This window comes from Cornus florida, unplaced genomic scaffold (genome assembly GCF_030987335.1).
Source record: "Cornus florida cultivar Cherokee Brave unplaced genomic scaffold, ASM3098733v1 CherokeeBrave_3.0.0_Hap2_Chr10, whole genome shotgun sequence".
NCBI classification, from domain to species: Eukaryota; Viridiplantae; Streptophyta; class Magnoliopsida; order Cornales; family Cornaceae; genus Cornus; species Cornus florida.
In genome coordinates, this window is record NW_026775580.1 from 69,617,578 (window position 1) to 69,640,212 (window position 22,635).

The 22,635-nt window shown below is 34.3% G+C and overlaps 2 protein-coding genes across 5 annotated transcripts; both read right to left on the reverse strand.

Moving 5' to 3' along the window:
* Nucleotides 1–3,376: 3,376 nt before the first annotated feature.
* On the reverse strand, nt 3,377–7,651 carry LOC132278865 (uncharacterized). The gene is made up of 6 exons (XM_059780762.1): nt 7,150–7,651; nt 5,189–5,315; nt 4,507–4,646; nt 4,295–4,357; nt 4,140–4,208; nt 3,377–3,746 (listed from the first exon to the last, which is right to left on the reverse strand). Exons 1-6 carry the CDS (start codon nt 7,348–7,350, stop codon nt 3,675–3,677), a joined length of 672 nt encoding a protein of 223 aa, XP_059636745.1. The 5' UTR covers nt 7,351–7,651; the 3' UTR covers nt 3,377–3,674.
* Nucleotides 7,652–12,491: 4,840 nt separating this feature from the next.
* LOC132280095 (NAC domain-containing protein 96-like) lies at nt 12,492–19,037 on the reverse strand. 4 transcript variants are annotated; one of them, XM_059782219.1, is made up of 7 exons: nt 18,903–19,018; nt 17,485–17,691; nt 16,343–16,563; nt 16,055–16,228; nt 14,959–15,283; nt 12,957–13,379; nt 12,492–12,863 (listed from the first exon to the last, which is right to left on the reverse strand). In XM_059782219.1, the coding sequence occupies exons 2-6, from the start codon at nt 17,633–17,635 to the stop codon at nt 12,979–12,981; spliced, it is 1,272 nt and encodes a 423-aa protein (XP_059638202.1). In that variant the 5' UTR covers nt 17,636–17,691; nt 18,903–19,018; the 3' UTR covers nt 12,492–12,863; nt 12,957–12,978. The 4 variants fall into 4 exon arrangements, with proteins under 4 accessions (XP_059638202.1, XP_059638201.1, XP_059638203.1 ...); XM_059782218.1 differs by having other exon boundaries at nt 12,492–13,379; nt 17,485–17,701; nt 18,903–19,037; XM_059782220.1 differs by having other exon boundaries at nt 12,492–13,379; nt 14,959–15,277; nt 18,903–19,021.
* Between the last annotated feature and the right edge of the window lie 3,598 nt (nt 19,038–22,635).

The window sequence follows — 22,635 nt, forward strand, 5'->3', positions numbered from 1 at the left end:
ATTTTTTATTGAGCACATTTATCAAATCTCCCTCAAAATAATAAAGACCAAATACTTTATCAATATGTAATTTACCCTTTCAATTTTGCCACCAAATGGAGAGTGGCAATAATTTAACAATGGTCAAAAGTTGCCTGGAATGGCCGAGACAACCAATTCAACGGTGCGCACACAAAGACACACGTATATAATTATATATGTTTTTGTGCGCCTTAAGAGACTGAATAGAGATTAGATGTGAAGATATATGTATTGGGAAAAATTAATATAAATTGATTGAAATGGACAGGCCTCTCATTTCGCTTCCTTGGTCATGCTTCATAGCTCCATAATTTTTTAAAATTTAACTTTAATGCTCTGTTTTTTTATTAGCAAGTGACTCTAATGCCCTTGCTAATGGGAATTGATGAACATTTCAAACTTTTCCAAGACAAAGCAGAGTACTCGTTGTGAGAGACGACTCATCTTTCATTTCCCAAGATTAAAGGAAAAGTTAGCAAAAAAAAGGCGCTAATTGATTAATAGAAAAATTCATGTCATACGACTGCTGTTTTGTTTTTTTATTTACAATTACAACTGTTAATTGATTCGTCACTAAAGCTTATAGAAAAAGAATTGCAGTGACAAACATGATTGGATTGAAATGGGGAATGATGGAAGTCACACAATTCTCTATGTGCTGCTTTTACATATCGGAATCGATCCAGAAGCTCAAGTATGGGGGACAATACTGAATGTTTTAAATAATTTCAGAACGACAAAGATAATATTTCGTAAGTATATATACCGAACGACAAAATAGTAAGATAAAATAATAAAAAAGATGAAATTCAGAATGGGCAATTACCCCCACCGAAGTGTACATGGCTCCCTCCCTATTTATGCACGCACGCTCTTGCTTTCATTTTTACTATGTATAATTTAGATTTTATCACTTTCACATTCTCGTTCTCACACTCACACTTGCTCCCGCACCAAGAAACGGATGTACTGTGGGCTAAATGGCGGCATCTGCAACCTCTGAAAATTTTTGTTATTGCATTTTATAACCCTAAATTTGTACTTTTTTGCATTTATACCCATAAAATTTTGAATTTGCCCCCACTAAAATTATGAAAATCCATTCTATATATATTTGCCCCATCAAATAAATTTCCATCCCTGCCAGCTCCTACACCCATTTGTGCAACTTAGGTAATGATTAAAGGATTTCTTTTCCTTTTAATTAATCTTCTTTCAATGGGATATTTGATGCAATTACAGCTTTCTTGGGGCATGAAAGTGCAAACTTTTGATATTATAATGAGGGACTAATGAGCCATTGGGCAAACCTAGAAGTCCTATGGTTGAATATTAAGAATCACCAAATGTATTATTAATATATATGACATGGTAGTTGATTGTTGACTGCTTATTTTCAATGAAGACTCAAATTGGGGGATCTACAGATGAATCTTTGACTGAAAAGTAGTTGAATCTTTGTTGTGTTATTCTTTATAATGATATCATACATTCAATCATATATAACATAGACTAATAGTAGCAACTCCAGACCTCTCACTTCTATAATTTGAAAACCCTAGATAGTGTGATAGCACAAGTGGCTACTATAATATGAGAGGCAGCAATTATTGTCCATAATGCGCACATCAAGTTTTTTATTTATTTATTTTAACTATCACAATTGTTTTTTTTAAAGAGAGTTGAACCATTCATTGTTCAATTTGAAAGAAAATAAGATACTACTAAACTGTATGTCTATATCGTAACTCACAAAATTAGTTATAAAGAGAAGCTTGAAGTTCAAATTCCCATAAGAATAAAAGTGGGTGTGTGTTTCTTATCATCGAAAAAAAAAAAATGTTTGAGGTTCATCCTCTCAACTATTTAAATTTTTTTTTTTTTTTAACTGAACTATTTTAATTCTATTATTTGAACTGTATCTTGCATTTTGTGAATTTGGCCCAAAAACCCATTGATGACCAACTAGGATACCAATTAAAGTATTTCCTTTCTGGGTCGGCCTGTACACTTTCAACTTGAATTTCACTGAATGATGGCCCGATGGGGCTTAGGCCCAGAGTATGTCAAATCAGCTGGTGCCCGAGTCCGTAGAAATGGTACAATCTATAAGAAAGTTCAGCCCAGAACATTACAAATTTCTCCGTACTAAAGTGTATATACGAAAGACTAAAATGCCTAAAGTTGTCCCTAGAAATGGTTCAATCTATAAGAAAGTTCAGTCCAGAACATTACAAATTACTAAGGGCTGTTTGGCATGCGGCATGATATTGTTTTTCTGATTTTGGTATTCAAATTTGGACCCATAATCCCATATCATATTTGGGACCGCTGATATTGGTTTAAATGTTTCATATCACATCACATTTTTAGGCTCAAACCCACCCATATCACCAAATTAGTGATATGTATGTTTTGGTATTGTAGCGGATGAATTAAAGCAAATTTCTGTATTTCTAAAACAAATTGGTGATATTGTATGTTTTGGTATTGTAGCGGATGAATTAAAGCAAATTTCTAAAACAAATTTTTGTTACCAAACACAGTTCCGATTTCTACCCAAAACACTCCTACATTAAAACGGTTGTTTTGATATTGACAAAAAACATGAAGCCTAAAACACATCGCATGCCAAACGGACCCTAAGTGTATATACGAAAGACTAGACCGTCTAAACTAGTATTTTTTATTTTTTAGGGTGTGTAAGGGGCATGTGAGCTAAAAATTGTATTTTTCAAGCCCCTTTCTCTCTTTACATCCCGAGTAACACACACCTCCGCTCATTCATGCAAACTTCTTTGCTCACACCCAGATTCGAACCCCTTTCCTCCCTTCTTTGAGGATGGAGAGGTTATATCATTGAGCTAGATGTCAGTTGGTCTCTAACATCCTTAAGTTGCTTCAATAATTTGTTATTAACACTTGAAATGCCATCAATTCTACAAGATTCGGTAAAACAAATTCTTTCAATTGAATTGGCAACTATTTCTATTAGTCCCTAAACTTAAACAAAACACATTTCCTTCTTTCTTGAAGCACACGCATGCAACCTATAACGAAGGCCCCAGCATTCAAACTCTTTATAAAATTTGTTAAGCATAAGTTTGGATGTTGAATTAGATTAAATTACCCGTTCTAATCAATACGAGGACAAAAAAGGAAGGATAATTGTTTTTATGACATGCATGAATCATTTTTTCTGCAAACAAGGTCATTCGGAGCATACAGTGCCTTAGTCATGGCGAGAAAGCCATTACTGTGATACTATGAGTTAATATATTGTACCATTCAGCAATCACAAAGTTTCTATTTGTTGGCCAAACAAGGTTTAAAGCATAAAGCTGCTATACATATGTGAGAAGAAAAAAACCCCACTTCCATCAGTCAGTCAGCAATACATTAAATCAAGTTTTAGAAAGCCACAGGGCTTCCCAAGTCTCTCACCAGTCTACAAATATTTACATAACTATGACTACAAAGTTTGTACCTCTATATATTATATAAATTAAACAGTAAATGGCAACCTAACGAGACATTAACGAGCCAAGGATACATATGCTACGTACAGATATCACCGCAGAGGGAAGAGGTTTAGGTAACCAGCGTCTGTTAGTGTCAACAACCAAATGCAAAGATCTTGCTTTTTTTCGAGGTTATTTGCACACAGTCTTCAGCCTCTTTGCAGCTTGCACAAACCCCGTGATGACCTGCAGCTCGTCCAATTGCTTCAACAAGAAGGAAAAGTGTTAAAAACAACCAAATCCCAAATATGCAACCAGTATAGAGATATATATACACAAACATACAAAAAAAATTCTTTATCCAAGTGTTCATTTGTTTCATAATATTTACTGTTACACTCTGAGAAGTTGCATTTCCAAGCAATGGCTTTTTACCATAATCATAGATTTTTCGGAACATATATTTAAGGCCATAATCTTCATTTGTGTTTGGGGAAAATGTAACAGTATAAAATTAATAACTAACTAACAAATAGTCACTGGACTTCAGTTTGGGATTTCAAAGTTATTGTTTCTTTTGCATATATTTTATGTTCATCATATAGAACATCATTTGCTCAAACTGTACCACATAGTTGAGGGAGGGTCCACGAGTACCTGTGACATGAAATGCCTCTGAACGACATCAATTAGTTGCTCTTTAGATGGGTTAGGGATGGCATCCACCTAGAAAAATCATAATGTTAATACACAATTACCAAAATTGCAAGTGCTATAGTCACTCTGGCATATTTTAACATTAAACAACTTACAAGATTGAAATGTTGCAAATATCTCCATAACGCAGCCATCTCTAGTTTGCTGAGGTCGACCTTCTGTATAAGAAATGTTTTGAATAGAAATTTAACCATACAGTTAAACAAACGATTACAAACAGCAGCAAGATTTCCCCAGAGAACTCAGGTAAGAAACAAACAAATAGAATGTAGACAGAGGGCTACAAAAAATGCACAAGGATTTTTACCGTAGCTCCCCGATAAGTAGAAACAGAGCCCTTAGACTGGGAGTCACAAGAGAGAGTCCTGCTCATAGTCTCATGAAATGACCCGGATGATTTATGCATGCGATGCCTTGATCTGTGAGGCTTTTGAGTATCATCTGATGCTGGAGATTTAAAAACAGCATATTCCAATTATATCGGTGGTGGGGCCAAAAAGAATGAGAATAGAAAAATGACATAATGGAGATGGTAGCAGTAGAAAAGGTACAGTTCAGACTTCAGATATAATGTATCCTATGTAACCATCCCAACAAACTTCTCTTTCATGTTCAAAACCCACTATAGCAGTGGTCCACACTAAATTCCAAGTTAACAAATAAAAGGATGAGGATGATAAAAATACTTCAAGTAACAACAACAAAGGTACACACACCATGCAGACTAGTTGATAAAACTTCTTTCCAATCACAGGTTGGCTATGAAATCAATCTATTTCAGATAGTTATTGATAGGGACAAGTGATCCTTCACCAAACAGTTGATAAATTTATGCAGAAGCCAAAACGATTCAAGATTTGTGAAATTCATTACCTCTTAAGCATTTTAAACATTTGAAACAATTCTTCGGAAAATATTAATTATAGTATTTTACAAAATTAAGTAAACAATATCATAATAATGATGCAAAATTCATTAAACAAACTCACTCATATCTGAGCCATTCCACTGCAGATTCTCAAATTCAAGGTCATCGTCTTCCTCATTTCCTGTAGGAGCTTCAATTACACTAAGTGCATTCCTTTGTAGCTTCACTTCTATTCCATTTGTAAGAACCTGCATTTATAATAAAGACAACTAAATACCACTCCAAAAAACAATCACACAACAAGAGGAAGCAAAAAGATAAGGATACTAGATGCAGGATCTCAGCAAAGAAGTGCAAACAAGGTCAGCAGGGGCACCATTTTGGACGCCCAATCATACATAAGATTTCATACAGAGGAGAGAATTCCTATTCTATTTGAACAAATCTATGAAATTCTGGAGCAGGAATTCAATAAAAACCACCATAGTTTCTGAAAATTTTGAGCTAGCATAATGATAATTGATAAAGGATTGTATTTATAAATCATATGTTTTGGAAAAATTATAACTTTCCGGAGAGCACATTAAACTCGACAAATAGACATGCAAAAAGAATCAAAAATCCAATCAAACACCAGACTCAGTCATTGACTAAAATGTTATGAAAAAATATATTGACATCAAAATCCACAACAATTGGTTAGACGATGACAACAACAACAAAAAAAGGAAAAGAAAGAAAAGAAAATTGAACCTCCTGTAGCAAACCCGGCGAAATATGTGAGAAACCATTAAATGTTAATCTGAAACAGATCTCCCAATAAACCCAATCATGCAAAGCAAAACCCTACTTAAAGACTAAAAATCCTTAATTATTTCCCAGTAAATGACCATCTTGAAATAGCTATAAAACAAAATTGAACCCAGATCATATCAAAATTAGAGAAAACTAAATCAAAACCCCTTTAATATCACACATATCCAAAAATAAGATAAAATATAATAAATTACACACACATAATAATAATAATAATAAATAAAAATAAAAGAAGAAGAAGAAGAAGAAAGAAAGAAGAATAATACAATATTCTAAATAAGAAAAAAGAAAAACAGTAAACAATAACAACAATACACAGTCTCCCTCATTACCACAAAACCATTAAACCCCCAAATTGTAAGATTCAATCAAAAACCCATTTCCGAACACATATAATAGAACTTAACAACCATTAAGAACATCAAATTTCATGCAAATTACACAAGAAACCATAAAATATTAATCAGAAAGAGATCTCCCAATAAACCCAATCATGCAAAGCAAAATCCTACTTAAAGACTAAAAATACTTAATTATTTCCCAGTAAATGACCAGCTCGAAATAGCTATAAAACATAATTAAAGCCAGATCATATCAAAATTTAAATAAATAAAAATAAAAATAAAAATAAAAAGGAGGAGGAGGAGGAGGAGAACAATACAATATATTCAAAATAGGATAAAAGAAAAAAACACAGTAAACAATAACAACGATAATAATTTTAGAAATTCACACCAAATATCTAAGATCAATAGACAGTCCCTCATTACCTCAAAACCATTAAACCCCCAATATCCATTTATCAAAGCAATATGTAAGATGCAATCAGAACCCATTTCTGAACACATATATTAGAAGTTAACAACCATTAAGAACATGAAATTTCATGCAAAATTACACAAGAATCAACTAAAACTGGTCAATTAAACAACAACCCCCCCCCCCCCCCCCCCCCCCCCCCAAAAAAAAAAAAATAAATAAATAAAGGTAACTGAAACAGAACAAAATGAACAATCCATAATAGTTATCAACATGTTAAGAAAACAAATGATAAATTCAGGAACAGAAAATGCTATAATTACATAATATAATTAATCTGACTACAAAGTTGCTAAATTGTCCACAATGCACAGAACATGAACAATCAAAATCTCTTCAAAACCCCAAAAGCAAACTACATTATTCCCCAAAACCAATCTCGATCAAAACCCATTCTCAAAATCCAAAAATTCTTCAAAATAAAATGCAATTACGAAACATAATTACCAGCCAATGCCACCCGCCGAGACCAACAGCCTTCTTGACCACCCCTTGGAGGCCAACGAGCACCGACTTGGTCCGGTTGTTACCGGTCACAACCACTTTGGTGTGGCGAGGCAGAACAGAGAGCTCTTCTTCGCTACTGTCTCCATAGCTCTGTAACTGCGAAAATCCTCCATTAACAGAACTCTCCAGTGCTTCAAGCATTTCTGAGTGAGTATTGAGTCAAAAACTCGGTGAAAACTCGGGTTCTAATTCTCGAATTTGGGTGTAATCGAAAGATCATGCATTGCAGAATTGTTATTCAGAAAGATTGAGAGCATTAGAGTGAGAAATGGTGGAGAAATTTGGGAATTACAGAGGAAGAGAAAACACAAAGCTAGAGAGAGAAAGTGGAGAGAGAGTGACAGAGGTTGGACGATGGGAGTGACTAGTGTTTCTTTTCATTATTGCTTGTTTCTCTCAATCCCGACGACCTGTGAAACACCAATAGAATCATGCCACGTTAGCATTGAGCTTCGCTAATCACGCGATTGAGGCTTGCGTTGCGGCCCATCATTTATAAACCATGAAGTTTGTGGGTTATTTGTAATGACATAAATGCCCTCCATCTTTTTTCATTTCCTTGCTGCCAAAGCAAAAGAAGGTAACTGGTACGTTTGTTTTTTTTTATAAAAAAAAAAAGGGTAACTTTTTTCATTTTTAGGTATTATTTGGTTCAGTTTTTTAAAAATAGTTTAATAATTTAAAAAATAAATTTTTTTTTAGAAGCTATATAAGAATTGTTTAGTACAGTTTTTAAAAAGCAGTTTAAGAAAACTATAAAATATAATTATCTTTAAATAACCGAATTTTATTTTTTTTACTTTTTTTAAATTTTTTATTCTCAAAAAATAAACAAAATTTGAAACAATTAAGTTCTCAATTTTTTTAAAATAGATTTTTCTTTTTACTAAAATTCTGAAAAACAAAATTTAAAAAATGACAACCAAATAATTATTTATACAATTTCTTGGTTTTTAGCTTTCAGAAAATAAAATATTGAAACAAACTGATCCTAAAAGATGTGATAAAATTGGAATTGTAATTCCTTTTTGTTTTGGGTGACAGTTTAGTAATTTTGTAACAAAGATGGGCGGGAAGGGAGCAACCTATGGAATAGAAGTACTAGAAAACAACAAGAAACGCAGAGCACCGTAACGGAAACCGTCATAAATCCAATGGGTGGGACCCACACGAGGAAGGCGCTTCATCGTCGGTGTTGTCTTATCCGACATGGGTTACCCACCTGCATTATCTGTATCTCACCACAATCTATATCCATCACAACACTACATATTTTTATTGGTAATATAATATAGTATAATATTAAAAATATATAAAATAATATCTGGATTTTCCCACTAACTTCGTTTTCCCGCCATAAACGTGCAATACGAACCGTCGATTAGAAAAGCCCATATCTCGACCGTCGGATCATTTTGGAGAGAACGTGGCCGTCGGATTCGGGAGAGTCGAGAGGAAAAGTCGTAGGATTAGGGGACATGTTCATCTACATGTGTAATGATCATAAAGTTGAAAGGGCAGCCCTTTTGTAACGTCTTGTCTTAAAGCAAAAATGATGGCGACAAAAACAGAAAAAGAGGAGATATTGTATGTTGGCGAGCTGCATCAAAATGTTCATGTTCCTTCACTCAATCTGGTCCATTGATTTGTAATAACCCTTTACAAAATGATAAGCCACATTCGCAACTACACAATTTCATCCGTTAGATCCCACGAGTCTTATTGTAGAGCCCACATGCATGATTCAACACAAGTCTTGGATAGATGATGGTGGTCTTGGTTTGAACCGTGACAAACCCAGGAATATTTTTGAGGGGCGCGTGTTAAAGAAAAAAAACACAAATTGAAGAAAAATATTTTTAAAATAAAATAATAAATATAAAATTTTAATTTTTTTGTGGCTTTCCCAACACTTGTAGAAACGTGTTCAACATATGTTAGTGTTAGACTCAGATTTTTTGACCTTTTAATCATGTCCATGCTTCCAAGATTTATATGGATGTGGGGTAATAGGGAGTGAAGAAATAAGTGAGCCAATTTTAACTTTTCTTTTGGATTAAAAACATCTACGAAATTTCAAAAAATATATATATGCGGGTGTGTGTGGATGAAAGAATATATAGTGAGGTATTTTCAAAAATTGGGTGGGAATATGAAGTGTGTAAGAGAGAATTGATTATCCTGAATGTGCCGGCGGTAGAGAGTAGGAAGAAAATAGAAAATATTAAATAGTTCGGAGGTATGGTACTTCGGGGTCATCCCAACCCTTGAATGTGGTGAGGATCATGATCCAACGGCTCCCACTACCTCGGGTACCATATCCCCGAGTATTTAATACTTTCTCGAAAAAGAGAGACGATCATCATTTGGATCCAAAGAAATCAGTGAGGGCAAAATTGTGAAGTGAGATACTTTTACAAATTGAGTGGGGCGTTTCTAAAATTTTAACAAAAAATATAGGTAATAATATAAATTAAAAAAAATTACTGGGGGTGGTTGCCCTTGCCAGGTCTTAACCAGTTCGGTATCTGGTCGTGCATCATTGAAACATGGTGGACCAATTAAATCTAAACTCGCGGATTGAAAAAATAGTAAAGATTGTATTAATATATTAAAAAGAAATTTCAATAGTAATTTTTATTACATTAATCCACCAAGTATCAAATGATTTAAGATCATCAAATCATTTTTCTTTCATAGACAAGATATAGGTGAGCCCAAAATCCACCTTTCATTCGCCATATAATACAAGTTAGTACCGCTATCTAATAACGCTGTTATTCACAAATTGAGTGACGACTTGATAAATCGGAAGTGCCTCCGCCCTCACCCCAATTCCTCAGTCTCATGAAGAATTGAAACCCTCGACGAATTCTATCACTCTCGTGTACGATTGTTTACGCAGATTGCGATTATTTACACATGTGAGTGATGAGATCTGTCCGATGTGATACTTACATCTTATGATGTACCCATCCATGTTCCCTTTTAAGAGATGGAGCCCGAATATGACCATGCAGCACCGTACAAATTCCTTGAGTCAACAACTTTACCAAACAGTACTACACATACAACCAATCGACTTTAGCTCACTTTGAGCATGCATTTTGACTATAGTGCTTCACAATTATATCTTTTTTTAGCTAGTTCGTTACTCCCATTAGTGCCTTTGGAATGAGTTTGGTTGTGAAACATTCAATCAGAAAGCTGACTCCTCCACCATCCTTTTGAATTTATCACCAATTATTTGAGGTGGTCCTATTCTCAATATAGTTTTTTTCTCTTCTCCTCCCAAAATTTTCCTTTCCCACAACCAAATTTACAATAATATCCTTTTTAAAGTTTGGTTGGCTTTGAATTGAAAATTTCTCAATTTGTATTTTTGTATTATGCTTAGGTTGTGGTGTTAACATAAATCATTATCAAACTGTAATTTTGAATTGAATATTATCGCCGTGTTGAACTGAATTGAATGTCGACCTAGTTGTTACAATTGCTTCGACGGATATACGCTGAAGGTGTAGGTTTGTGGCTAGGGTTAGTGTCAGCTCTGAAGGTGTGGGTATGTATGCGACTATGTGTTACAAGGGGTACTTGTCTTACATCGGATCCGGATGGAAAATAAAATAGGTATAAATGGATGGGTATGTTACATTACCTAATAGTTTAAATTTTTTGATAAATAGGTAAACGTATATCCGTTATAGTTAGTATTAGAGTCAAATTCAGTCCTTAATCCGATTTCATGTCAAGCGTTCGGTTCGAAAGGCGTCCAGATTAGTCACTTGAGTAGGTAAGATGGTCAGACTTTAACGAGAATGTTGTAAGTTTGAGTGGCGAAAAAAGTAAATAAATATCTAATAATTTATTCTTTTAAATAAATAAATAAGCGCGGACCAGATTCGCCCTAAAAACTAACTGGTGAATACTTTTAACCACCACCGTTTGGCCTTTATGCTCAGAGTCAAGCCCCAGCTTAACTTTCCAATCAAAAACACAGGCATGTTTATTAAGAGGGTGAGCAGGAGAGCCCCACTAATTAAGTGCCGATAACTAAAGTAGACCAGCACATTGGTTCCACCATATAACCACTTTTTCACTTTCCTTTCATCAACTTCAATACTTTCAATATTCACCAATGATGTACATCAATATTTTTGTATATTATCAATATTTTTGTATATATTAATAGATTTACTCTTGTGTGGTGTAAATGACTACACCAAAGGAATGGCTCTCTTTTCAAAGAGTACATGATAGTCCCAACCATGAAATGAGTTCAATGAAACCAACAATATCAAGCTTTCACTTCTGTTTTTTTTCTATCAGTGGAGTTTAAATACATCTGTTGACTTAGAGAACTGTTCTTCCCTTTCGGTCTCTAAATTTGGAAAGTCAAAGAAGTGATGGATCCCACTTCTATGGACCGATGATCTTAATTACTTCTCTCACGTTTCAAATCCGATTCAAAATATATTACTACTTCTTAGATCTCAAACATTTAAAATTCGGAATACGTATCATTATTTTTTGACTTGATATAGTTCATACATGTAGTTTGACCTTTCCCTCTTGAGGTGGAGTGATTGAGACCTGATAAAAAATTTTAGCAATATATTTACATTCAAAATTTGAAATACGTATCATTATTCTTTGACTTGGTATAGTCTATACAGGTGGTTTGACATCTCCCCCTCAGGAGGGAGGCGGTTGAAACCTTTTAAAGAGTTTTAGTAATATAATGGTGTTGAGGTAGGGTTTGATGTCTCAATTTCCATTAATTGTTATGCGTTTCCCATTCTGAAAGTAGCTCAACCAGATGTTCATTGACTTGTGCAAGCTCTTTTCTTGAGATGGACTAAATTCTTTATCCCAAGTATAGCATTTATAGTTTGTACTAAGTTTTAGCTTTTTTTAGATGAGACAGTGATGACCCATTCTTACCATCTCAATAGAGTACGTTCACCAAGCAAAAGGTTCATAAAATAGGGGAGAAACAATTTTGTGTTCACAAAGTTCATAAATGAATTATGTTGGTGATAAATAATGAAACTGCTGAATTCTCTTCTTTTTTTAAATTTTTTTTAATCTTGACAAATAAAGGGGAGGATGACTCGAAAACCATTCGTCATTCAATTATGTAAATCACAATGGACTACTTGCAATATATTGATCACCTATTAGGATAAATCAGGTCTGCACATGGATTATCAAAACTAGTTGCTTAATTCAATAATTAAAAACGCTTTCCAGGAAGGCAAACAAATTTCAAGAACAAAATATGCACACACAAAATCAGTTGTTACATTCCTTTCCTTTCCTTTCCCTTTCAGTAGCAATATATGATATTACATTCATCATTCAAATGAATATGAAACTACTACTTTTAGGTGGTTGGCAATGAATAGGAAACTTTACATGGAAATGGTCAAACCATGTCATCATCCTATTTTACAATTACAAAGAATATGCCAACAGTTACCTACCCTTTCTTTTCTATGAAATCATCTCCTACTATATTTCACCAGAGCTCAGCTAATAAGAACGTTACAATCAAACTTTCACTCCTTTACTTTTCCTTGAATACACCAAGTGTCTTCTTCTTCCTTGCATTGACATCAGTAGTTAATGGTTACCTATGTCTATCTTCCATCCTTCAATCAGTTGAAGAAAAACATGATTCTCCTAGGATAAGCTGAAGTCATCAACTGCATAAAAGTACTTGCCAATATATTTAATTTACATACCTACGAGTGAAACAAAGATGATCTAGAATGGCAGGAAGCACAGATAGTTCCTCTTAGACTTTTTCTTCTTGGCAACAACAGCCTTCTTTTTCCCTTCCGAGACTGGTTTGTGGCCACTGGATGATGTTGCCACATTACAAGATTTTGAGGTGCCTTCACTCCTGTGGTCTGCCTTATGGCTTTTGGTAGCATGCTTGGGAACCCCTTTGTCCGGGATTTGTTCCTTAATAGCTGAACGAGGAAGAGAAGAATCAGATCTTGGTCTGCCTTCACTCCTGTGGTCTGCCTTCTGGCTTTTGGTAGCATGCTTGGGAACCCCTTTGTTCGGGATTTTTTCCTTAATTGCTGAACAAGGAAGAGAAGAATCAGGTCTTGGGGTTCTTTCAGGTCGGGACTTGTTCCCATTGCCACTAACAAGAGATCCTGTGGACAGAAGTTTAATCAACACAAATTCCAGTAATAAGAAATCCTGCCACTAATAAGACAAGATTATCCATGGAAAGTTAATATTAAGTGAAGGAATACTAGAATAAGCACAAAGAAATACTACTATTGTCAACTTGACGAGATTCCATTCGGCTAGGAAAGACAAGGCACTCAGAAAGACGGTGGTAATTTCAATTACCAGTAGATCGAGCCCAAATTGTTCTAGCAGTCTCTAGGGACAACAAGCTAGCTTTACGTTGCAAGCCTACTCTAAACGGGTACGAACTCACTTGACAGCTTGAAGGTAACAACAGCACCAGAGAGCAATAAAAAATTTTAAAGAAAAAAGGTTTCTAAAATGTTCATTGTATCATCTAGGAGCATCAAGTCCGGTCCAAATTCAGCTGGCATCACTTGGCCACCCAAAGATTAGAGCTGCCAAGTCTGCAATGTATCATTTCAGATTCATCAAATTGCAAGGGGATCGAAAAAGATTGTGCCACTTAACTTGTAGTCTATTGAGGAGCATCAATTGACAAATCAGATAAAAATTTGGACCTCCTTACTCAAACAACTGCAATTCAACTGGGACATTGTACTACTCCAAGCATTTATTGTATTTATCCATCTTTTTTCTTTTTCTTTTTTTTGGTTAAACATGTATTTATCCATCTTCTTTAGCTTTAATTTGAGAATTTTATGTTTAGTTTCCTCCTGTTTTCATATAAACCTAATAATTGCTACAACCTCCAGCCCAATTTAATTGTCCCAATTGTTTCCCTTTATGAAATTTCCAAGTTACCCTCTGAAGAAATATATATATTGTGAAGTAGAGAGAGTTTAAAAAAAAAAAAAACGGATATTTTTGGCTTTGACTTTTCAACTGCAACATGAATTTTGGGACAACAAAAAATGAAAAAGGGACAATTAATTTGGGATGGAGGGAGTTTTAACTGAGTATAATTCTTGTAGTTTCAAAAATAAATTCTTGATAATGGGTGGAAAATTCAGATGACAGCAGAAGATCACAGGAGGGGTTGGGATTGCAATGCACAATAATATGGATTCCCTAAATGAAATCTTGTATCAATGTCACTAACAGGAATAAATCTCTTTCAAGATTGACTCCAGAGGACCAAAAATTATCATGCCATAATTCAGGTAAAAAAAAGTATTATCATGCCATATTTAAAAACCATGAAAAATAAATAAATAAACCCTAAGCTAAGCAATTAACAACCCAATTGGACTAATCCAAGGAAAGTGTTTTTTTAAAAAAAAAAATAATAAAAATAAAAAAATAAAATAAAATAAAATTGAAGAAGAAGAAGAAGACAACAACAGTAAGAAGAAATCCTCCACTCTATTTCTCATCAACATAAGATTGACACGGTTAACTTCCCAATGTGAATCCAACCACTTTCAAAGACCATAGTGATACAAAATGTACCTTCGATTTCCTTAGATTTGGAAGGTTATGCATTTAGAGAGGATGGAAATAAAATGACTAAACAGTACTGAATAGAGGGAAAATTGAACATAAAAAGAGAGAGCACTGGAAGAAATATTATCATACCTAAAGTGGCTGTACGCATAACCACCTCATTTGGCTTGACAGATGCAGAGACACTGAAATTTAAATTTGCATCCCTGCCCCGCAGATCCTGGTTAGTATTACCATCTATGAGTTGCACAACAGCCTCTGGATCAAAGCATTCATCTGATGACAAGGACAGACGACCTGAATTGTCTGAATTAAAGCATTCTGAATCAACAAAATCATCCAATGACAAGTAGTCGCCGCTTGAAATATAATCCTTGTCATGCAGGTTTTCTTCAAGAAAATTCTGAATTGTCTCAGCCACATTGAATGGTCCTCTTTCATTGTCCCAGTTCTTCACCTACAAGTTACTAGTATCAAAACAAGATTTTGATACTACTTTAAGCTGACATAACCAACAGACAAATGGATTGTGGGGGAATCCTATGTTTAGGGGATCCTTCCATGTGTCATATCACTACCATGAGAGACCTTATCACACTGCAAATTTTTCTTGTCACTTAGGGAATGAGAAGTGCCATTGCATGATTCATTGTAGAGGCACAGACTGGAAGTGCAAGAAACTATATTTAAGTTAGCGAACAGCAACTTAGTGCAAATAATGCCAAAGCTTTGGTCTGTATCTAATTCGCTCATTCCAGCACCCACATTAGTGGACAAATAGTTACTGGTAATGGCATTTTTCTCCCATAAAGTTCGACGGCCTAGATTTTAGTTACAGTCACTTGGAATATAATTACACAAATCTAATTGATTAGGTCATCTGGCAAAATTTAGCTATAGGGAACCACAATGATCAGTGCATGAAATGAAATCTCCAAAACCAATCGTAGAATTTTCTACCAGAATCCAACCAGTTGGTGCCTTAGATGTTCTAAAGGAAAACCAAAATTCGAATTCCATAGAGAAGCCAATAACTCTTAAGACATAAATTGAAGAAGCATGCAAAATCAGTTGGACTTAGCTGATGACAACATTATATATGCACATCAAAACTTAGTACAACATTATAGAGATGAAAAATCTATACCAAGCAGCCACATCAAGAAGCAATATGAAAAATAAATGGACCAAACAGCTTGTCAAAGATCATGATGCAAAGATGGCATACCTGGGATTCACTTACAGAACCTTTTCCAGAGGTGTTATCAGCCTGTGGGACAGCTGCTGGCACCGATTGTAGGTGGCTTGCACCGGCAGTATCTGTAACACCCTGTTCAAGGTGTGCTTCATGTTTTGGACTTTGTCCGGCACTAGAAAAAACTCTGCAAATTGAACCAGATTCCTGCATATTTGACAAACCAAACAGAGAATTGACTGACAGGTTGGGTTGATGATGAAATTGAAAGAGAACTGTCAGGAAATGAAACACATTATGTTAGCAGGATGCACTGAACACCTTTGGTTTGCTGCTTTTGCACGGGCTCTTCCTAGTTATTTTGTACTCTTGCATCACCCAATCAGTTTTTCGTCCGGCTTGGCCTTCATAGAATTCAAGTGTTGTTCTCCAACCAGAAATATTAGCATTTGTAAATATCTCACAGGCCTCCCCTCTGGCTTTCCAGAATCCATCTTCCATATCTTTTTTTCCCTCAGAGCATCTATAGAACCAAATGCCATCTGCATATACCGCATACGCATATGAGCTTTCTGACCATTTACTCAAGCTGGCCCCAATATCATAGTTTCTATTGGAGTGACAATTAATAGTTACTATAAGCTGTGCAGGTCTTTTTGACAATCACCAAAAACCCCGATAATGGGAAATTTTAAACACAATTGCCATCACCAATAAAGATATCATTGATATATTGGGTCAAAACATCGGCTCAATATTCACACTTGGGTCAAACTATGATGGTGGTATTCAACTATTAGAATAAGTAATTTTTTCAAGTTTTTCATCAATAATATATTAATCAATCAACCTTAATTTCCATTGGAATGCAGGTGCATTTGACACTAAAATCATGCAGAAAACAGATGCTATGAACATTACCATTTTTGAAATTTTGTATTTAAGAATGAAAAATGTTCTTCTCTTGATATGTAAAAGAGCATTCCCAATTGCCAACAAATTCTCTTACCAAGAAGACACAGCTATATCTACCCCTAATATGTTCCATTTTACAACCTTTCGAGCGCGGGGGAAATTGCAAAACAAACTCAGATTTGCTTGATCAATTATATTTTCTATTGCAATCCCATGGTGAATTTAAGTTATCACCCTCTTAAAATCCATATAAAATGTAAACATACAAATGACTGCACTCATTCCAGTGAAATGAAGGGCTTCATGATGCAAAGAGTTATATGTACTTCCGGGAAGTGAGATTAAAAATTCAGGGCATGATTTTAACACCTTACACTCAGCCTATTGATCACAAAATGAAGTATAATCTTATTTAATCAGGACAACAGAAATTCAAATAGGAAGTCTCATTTTAAATTAGACATTGAGAGAGAACGCAATTATATAGAGAGATTGTGGAAAGACAAATAGTATGAAACCAAGAATGTAATATCAAAATTGATACTAACCAGGTAATTTTGAAGGGTTGTACTGGTAAGGATTTACATCTGTAAGAACGTTGTTTGGGAATGGGTATCCACGCTCTAAATTCATAAAGACATCCTGATCACTCCAATACATGCCAATATCAGGAGGAGGGAAATTCACTGGAGGACACATGACAACCCAATTCAAATGGAAAGGAACTAGCCAGTCACCCCAAACGCCACCAGTCTCTGGATAGAACTAAAGAAAAAGGTCAGGCAAATAATCGAAAGCGGTAGTCAAAATCTTGAGTTCCAAGTTGCCAACAAATTAAATAGATTATGATCCAATATGCACATACACAAAATCACATAAATAATAACCCAACATATATATATATATATATATATATATATATATATATATATATATATATATTGAAGAAGGAAACTGATAAACAGCTTAAATTTAAGAAGGCAACTAGAACTCAAGTTCATGATAGTTCTTATGCAGCATCCCATATCATTTCCTTTTTGGTTATCATGGTAATAACTACAATGATAAAGAACAAACCCGTTTTATTTCTTAACAGCATAACAAATTGGCATGGAAAAAAATAATTTAACCCTTTTCTACTTGACTGGAAATAAAAATATAATCCTAAATTCAAACATCCACTTATATAAACAATTGCTATTTTTGGGAGCACCAAATCGGCAGCTTAGATTTGGAATCGGAGGAAATTTAGTACAAAGGTTGAACTAAATTTCTTTCAATTCCAAATCAAAGCACCCATTCAGTGCTCCCAATCGCAACATATGTGTTTTATCAAAACATCAGACAAGCCCAGAAGTCATAAATGAAACAGAAATGTATGAGATCTAAATAAAAACATAATGATATATATGAATATATATATATACACACACACACGCACCCAACAGCAAAAAAAAAAAAAAAAATTTGAGAGAGGACAAATCTCAATTGAAGCATTCAAATCCAATTCGCAATCCTCATGAATACATGGCAAGATGTGTGTGTGTATTTTTGAACTAGGAACCAATAACTAGTATAATACAAGAAACCCAATACCAGAAACCCCTAAAGACAACAAATTAAGTTCCAATAACTGTAAATTATAACCAGTAACATATAAGCCCATTGACTTCGAGTTGAACTGAAAGATCATTCATCAACAACCACCTAATCACTGAGCACAACATTAACTCATCTTTTAGGCAATTACCCAGATGGTAATACAGCTTTCATTGAATAAAAAGAACTCGAGAACAGAAACAGAAATCAACTAAAAGCATGAAAAATGAAGATATTAACAACTTGATCATGAAGACAATACTAAATTCAATAGAATTTTACAAAAGAACCACGAAGAAACTACAAAGAACATAGGATAATATAAAAGATTATTGAATTGGGGAATTAAAGGGTCAAGAGTTCACACCTTGTTGGACGGACACAGTGAGTCGAGACTCAGTCACTGAGAGCTTCAAACCTTTTTCCTTGGTTTACTTGAGTCAAGTTGAAAGAGAAGGCCAGATGGAGTGTATTTATAGGGCTGCTGCTGGGTTTGTTTTTGCTAACCATACCAAGCTTAGTTATTTACCCGCCATCACAGTTAACAAAACTTTTGTAGTGTGAAAGCTGGTTTGCCTATTGAAGGGTGATACGTGGCGGTGAGACGTGCGTTAAAGTCCAACGGTGATCTGAACGAGTGGGCGTCCTTCTCATAGAAGGTTCTAGTCTTCTACACACAGCCTGCGTCATGTGGAGACTACATCATGGTGTTGCAGCTCAAATTTTGTGGGTGAGGACTCACCCTTGTCAAATGAAAGAAATTTTATCCCTTCATTGCAATCTTCTCTCCAGTCCTTTGTTTGCCTTCCTGCCAAACAAATTAATACTAATTATGGAGTACAGTAGAACATGATTTGGGGTCACCTTGTTGCGCAGTGGTAGGTTGGCCCTCAATTTTAGTGAAATTATTATATGATTTTGGGACCAAGTTTTAGACTAATCACAAAGTATCACATGACTAAATAATTTCTGGGTCATCTTTATGTTATTATTTTTTTGTGATCATGTAATAATTTTTCCCTTTTCTTTGTGAGACAAAAAAAAGACACACATGAATTTTACAAAAAATTAAAATTAAAATTAAAATGTTAGCCACAATGGTGTCGACTTTGGACATTGCATCTCTAAATAAATTCCACATAATATCAATTAATTGGAGAGTCACTAGTCATAAACGCCCCTATGATATATATTTTAAAAAGTCTTTAACATTCAATTTTAGAACAAACAAGGACTTAACTGCTGAAAAGACTAAAGTGTCCTTCTGGCTGAATAAAAAAATAAGTAAAATCTAATTAAATGTGAAATGACTGTTTTTTTTTTTGGGGGGGGTTCTTCTTCGTCATCATTATCACAGGTAATGGAACAGTGGCAATGACTTGATATGTTCGGCTTCGGTTCTCTGTGTGTGTGTGTGTGTGAGGGCGTTATTGGAAGAGATAATGATGTTTTTGAAATTTTATATCTTAACAGTGATTTCAAGCCATTTTTTACTCATTTTTTCAAGCTTAACGGATTTATATACACAACATTAAGGATAGGTGTTACAAGGGGGGACTTGTCCCACATCAAATCCAGATGAAAAAGTGAAATGGGTATAAATGAGTTGAATATTAGCTTTACCTAATAACTAAAGTTTTTTGGTAAATGGGTAAGCGCTCACTCGTTACCGTTAGTATCAAAGTCAGACCCAATTCTTGATTCGGTGTCACGCCAAGTGCCCGGCCCAGAGGGCATTCGAGTCTGCATGCCTGATAGGCAAGGTGGCCCAAGCCGCAACGAGGGCGTTGCGAGTTCAGATGGAGGAAAATGTTACAAGGGAAGACTTGTCTCGTATCGAATCCGGATGAGAAATGAAATGTGTATAAATGGTTTGGGTGTTAGCCTCACATAATTACTTAAGCTTTTGGGTTAGATCGCGAAGTGTCTATCCGTTACAATAGGAATGTTATTTGCCCAAAATATAAATATTAAAGGTGTTTATTTCACTTTACCCATTAATTGAATGCCCCTTGCAAAGTTATAATATCAAAATAGGATAACTAATTCTAAAGATTGATAGTGTTTCACATTAGACCATTTTCTTCTTGTTTACAACAACTATATATATATATATATAACACAATTTCCAAAGGGATGGGATAGTAATTTCAAATGAAAAATGGTATCAATCAATATTTTTTTAATTGATTCAAGTAATTAGAACAAAATTATGTTGAGTGGGATGGAGTTAGTCATGATTAGAATGGCTGTGGAAGGGAATCAGTTATAAGCTTCACAAATATCCTAGTTAAATTACAGTACTAATTTATTGAGAAAACACGTTACATTTTCACCACGAATATTTGTCATGCAAGCAATTTAGTACTTGCTTAGTTGCTTACTTGATGTACTAAATGGACAGATTAAAAGTATTTATAATTTGGAAATTCAATTTTAATTCTGTTTAATATATATCCCAATCGGATACTACTTCCATTTTATTGTGAGTTACTACTTCTAGAAATAGAATCTTCTGTTTAAATTAACAACATAATTAAATTTTGACAAAAAATTGTAAGATTCTATTTCTAGAAGTAGTAAGTCACAATAAAATGGAAGTAGAATCCGATTGGGTCTCCTTCGTTTATTATATTACTATTTCTTTGTGTACTGGAATTATCAGAAGACTGGACAATGCTGTAAGTTTTTGGACCAGTCTTATAGAAACTTCTAGAAGGATTTTGTCTTCATGAGATTTTTCACGCAATTTAAATTGATACAGTATTTGTTGATAGTGAATTACGGGTTAAAATTATTTTTTGATAGCTTGATTTTGCAGAGGATTAATTTAATTTTTTTTAGGAAGTGATTGATTGTTATAGTAATGAAACAACGCAATGAAAGGGAAATTCACATTAGATAATTACTTAGGACCACTAGTCGTAGACGTGGCATAGTCAATTGGTCAGTGGGATTGGGGTCCATCAATTATTATTTGGGTAATACCTATAATAACCCAAGTCACCTAAGCCGGGAGTAAAAACGAATTCAACAGCGAGAATGTGAGAATGATAAAATATAAGTTGTACATAATAGATATAAGAGTGAGAGCAAGAGCATGTGCGGGATTGTAAGAATCGAAGTATGTTAGGAGCATAAGAGCAATATGAGAATAATTGTGTGACTTAGATTGATATAGTAATAATTAGATTAAAGTAAAGAGTTTCCTCATCCTTTTTGAGATGATATTATTTCGCGAAAAATGTAGGTGCTATTTCATGTTTCACTTTTCATTTGAAACGTGACAACATTTTTGTTGTAAGTATGTTCAAATATATTTAGTAACGTAAAATGTTACAGGATTTTTTTTAAAACAAAAACATGAAACACAAGTTAGATAAAGAATAAAAAAGTAGAGTTGCAAGATTGAGAAACAAAATAACTGGTTAAAAAAGAAACCTAGAATGTTTTTTTTATTAATTATTATTATTTTTTATTGTTTACCGCTTCAATGTTTTTTTTTTGCTACATTGCAAAAAATTAGAAAACACCAACTCTTCATTTCCTATTTAGGCCTTTTTTATGCACAACTATTCAAATGACAACAAAAATTACGTATTGCTTAGTGCTTTGCTTTGCTACTGGGTTGAATTAAGTCTGAACTTAAGGCTCCGTTTGTTTCGACGTAAAATATTCTTTTTGAAAAACATATTCAGGTAAAATAATATTCTTTTAATTTTATTTTGTTGATATTTGGCAAAGTTCTACGTCGATATTAAGGTCAAGTCCATCAAGGTTAAGGTTGAGTTCATCAGGCAGTGGACATGTAAAATAATTTGCCGAAAATTGGTGGATAAGTTAATTTTGTTAAATTTTAATATTTTTTTTACGACAACCAAACACCATAATTCAATTTTACATCTAAACAAATGGATCCTAAATGTCAATTTTAATTTAAAAGAGGTGAAAAAAAAATAATGGGACCAAAATTCACAATCATGTCTCATGGCGAAAATTTGACAACATCCATGAGGTTCTAACAGTGATTCCCTCCTATTTAAGAGATTCTATGCAGTCATTTTGTGCACGCTTGCAAAACAGCTGTATAGACAATATAA

Excerpts from the sequence above, each read along its gene's own strand:
- LOC132280095 (XM_059782218.1), bottom strand. The coding sequence starts at position 17,635 with ATGTGTCCTCCAGTGAATTTCCCTCCTCCTGATATTGGCATGTATTGG. Across the intron at positions 16,564-17,484 it reads CAACCCTTCAAAATTACCTG|ATGGCATTTGGTTCTATAGA; the intron begins GTTAGTATCAAT and ends CGGTATATGCAG. Across the intron at positions 15,284-16,054 it reads GTTCTGTAAGTGAATCCCAG|GTGAAGAACTGGGACAATGA; the intron begins GTATGCCATCTT and ends AGTAACTTGTAG.
- LOC132278865 (XM_059780762.1), bottom strand. The coding sequence starts at position 7,350 with ATGCTTGAAGCACTGGAGAGTTCTGTTAATGGAGGATTTTCGCAGTTA. Across the intron at positions 5,316-7,149 it reads TCGGCGGGTGGCATTGGCTG|GTTCTTACAAATGGAATAGA; the intron begins GTAATTATGTTT and ends TTATAAATGCAG. Across the intron at positions 4,358-4,506 it reads CTACTTATCGGGGAGCTACG|AAGGTCGACCTCAGCAAACT; the intron begins GTAAAAATCCTT and ends TTTCTTATACAG.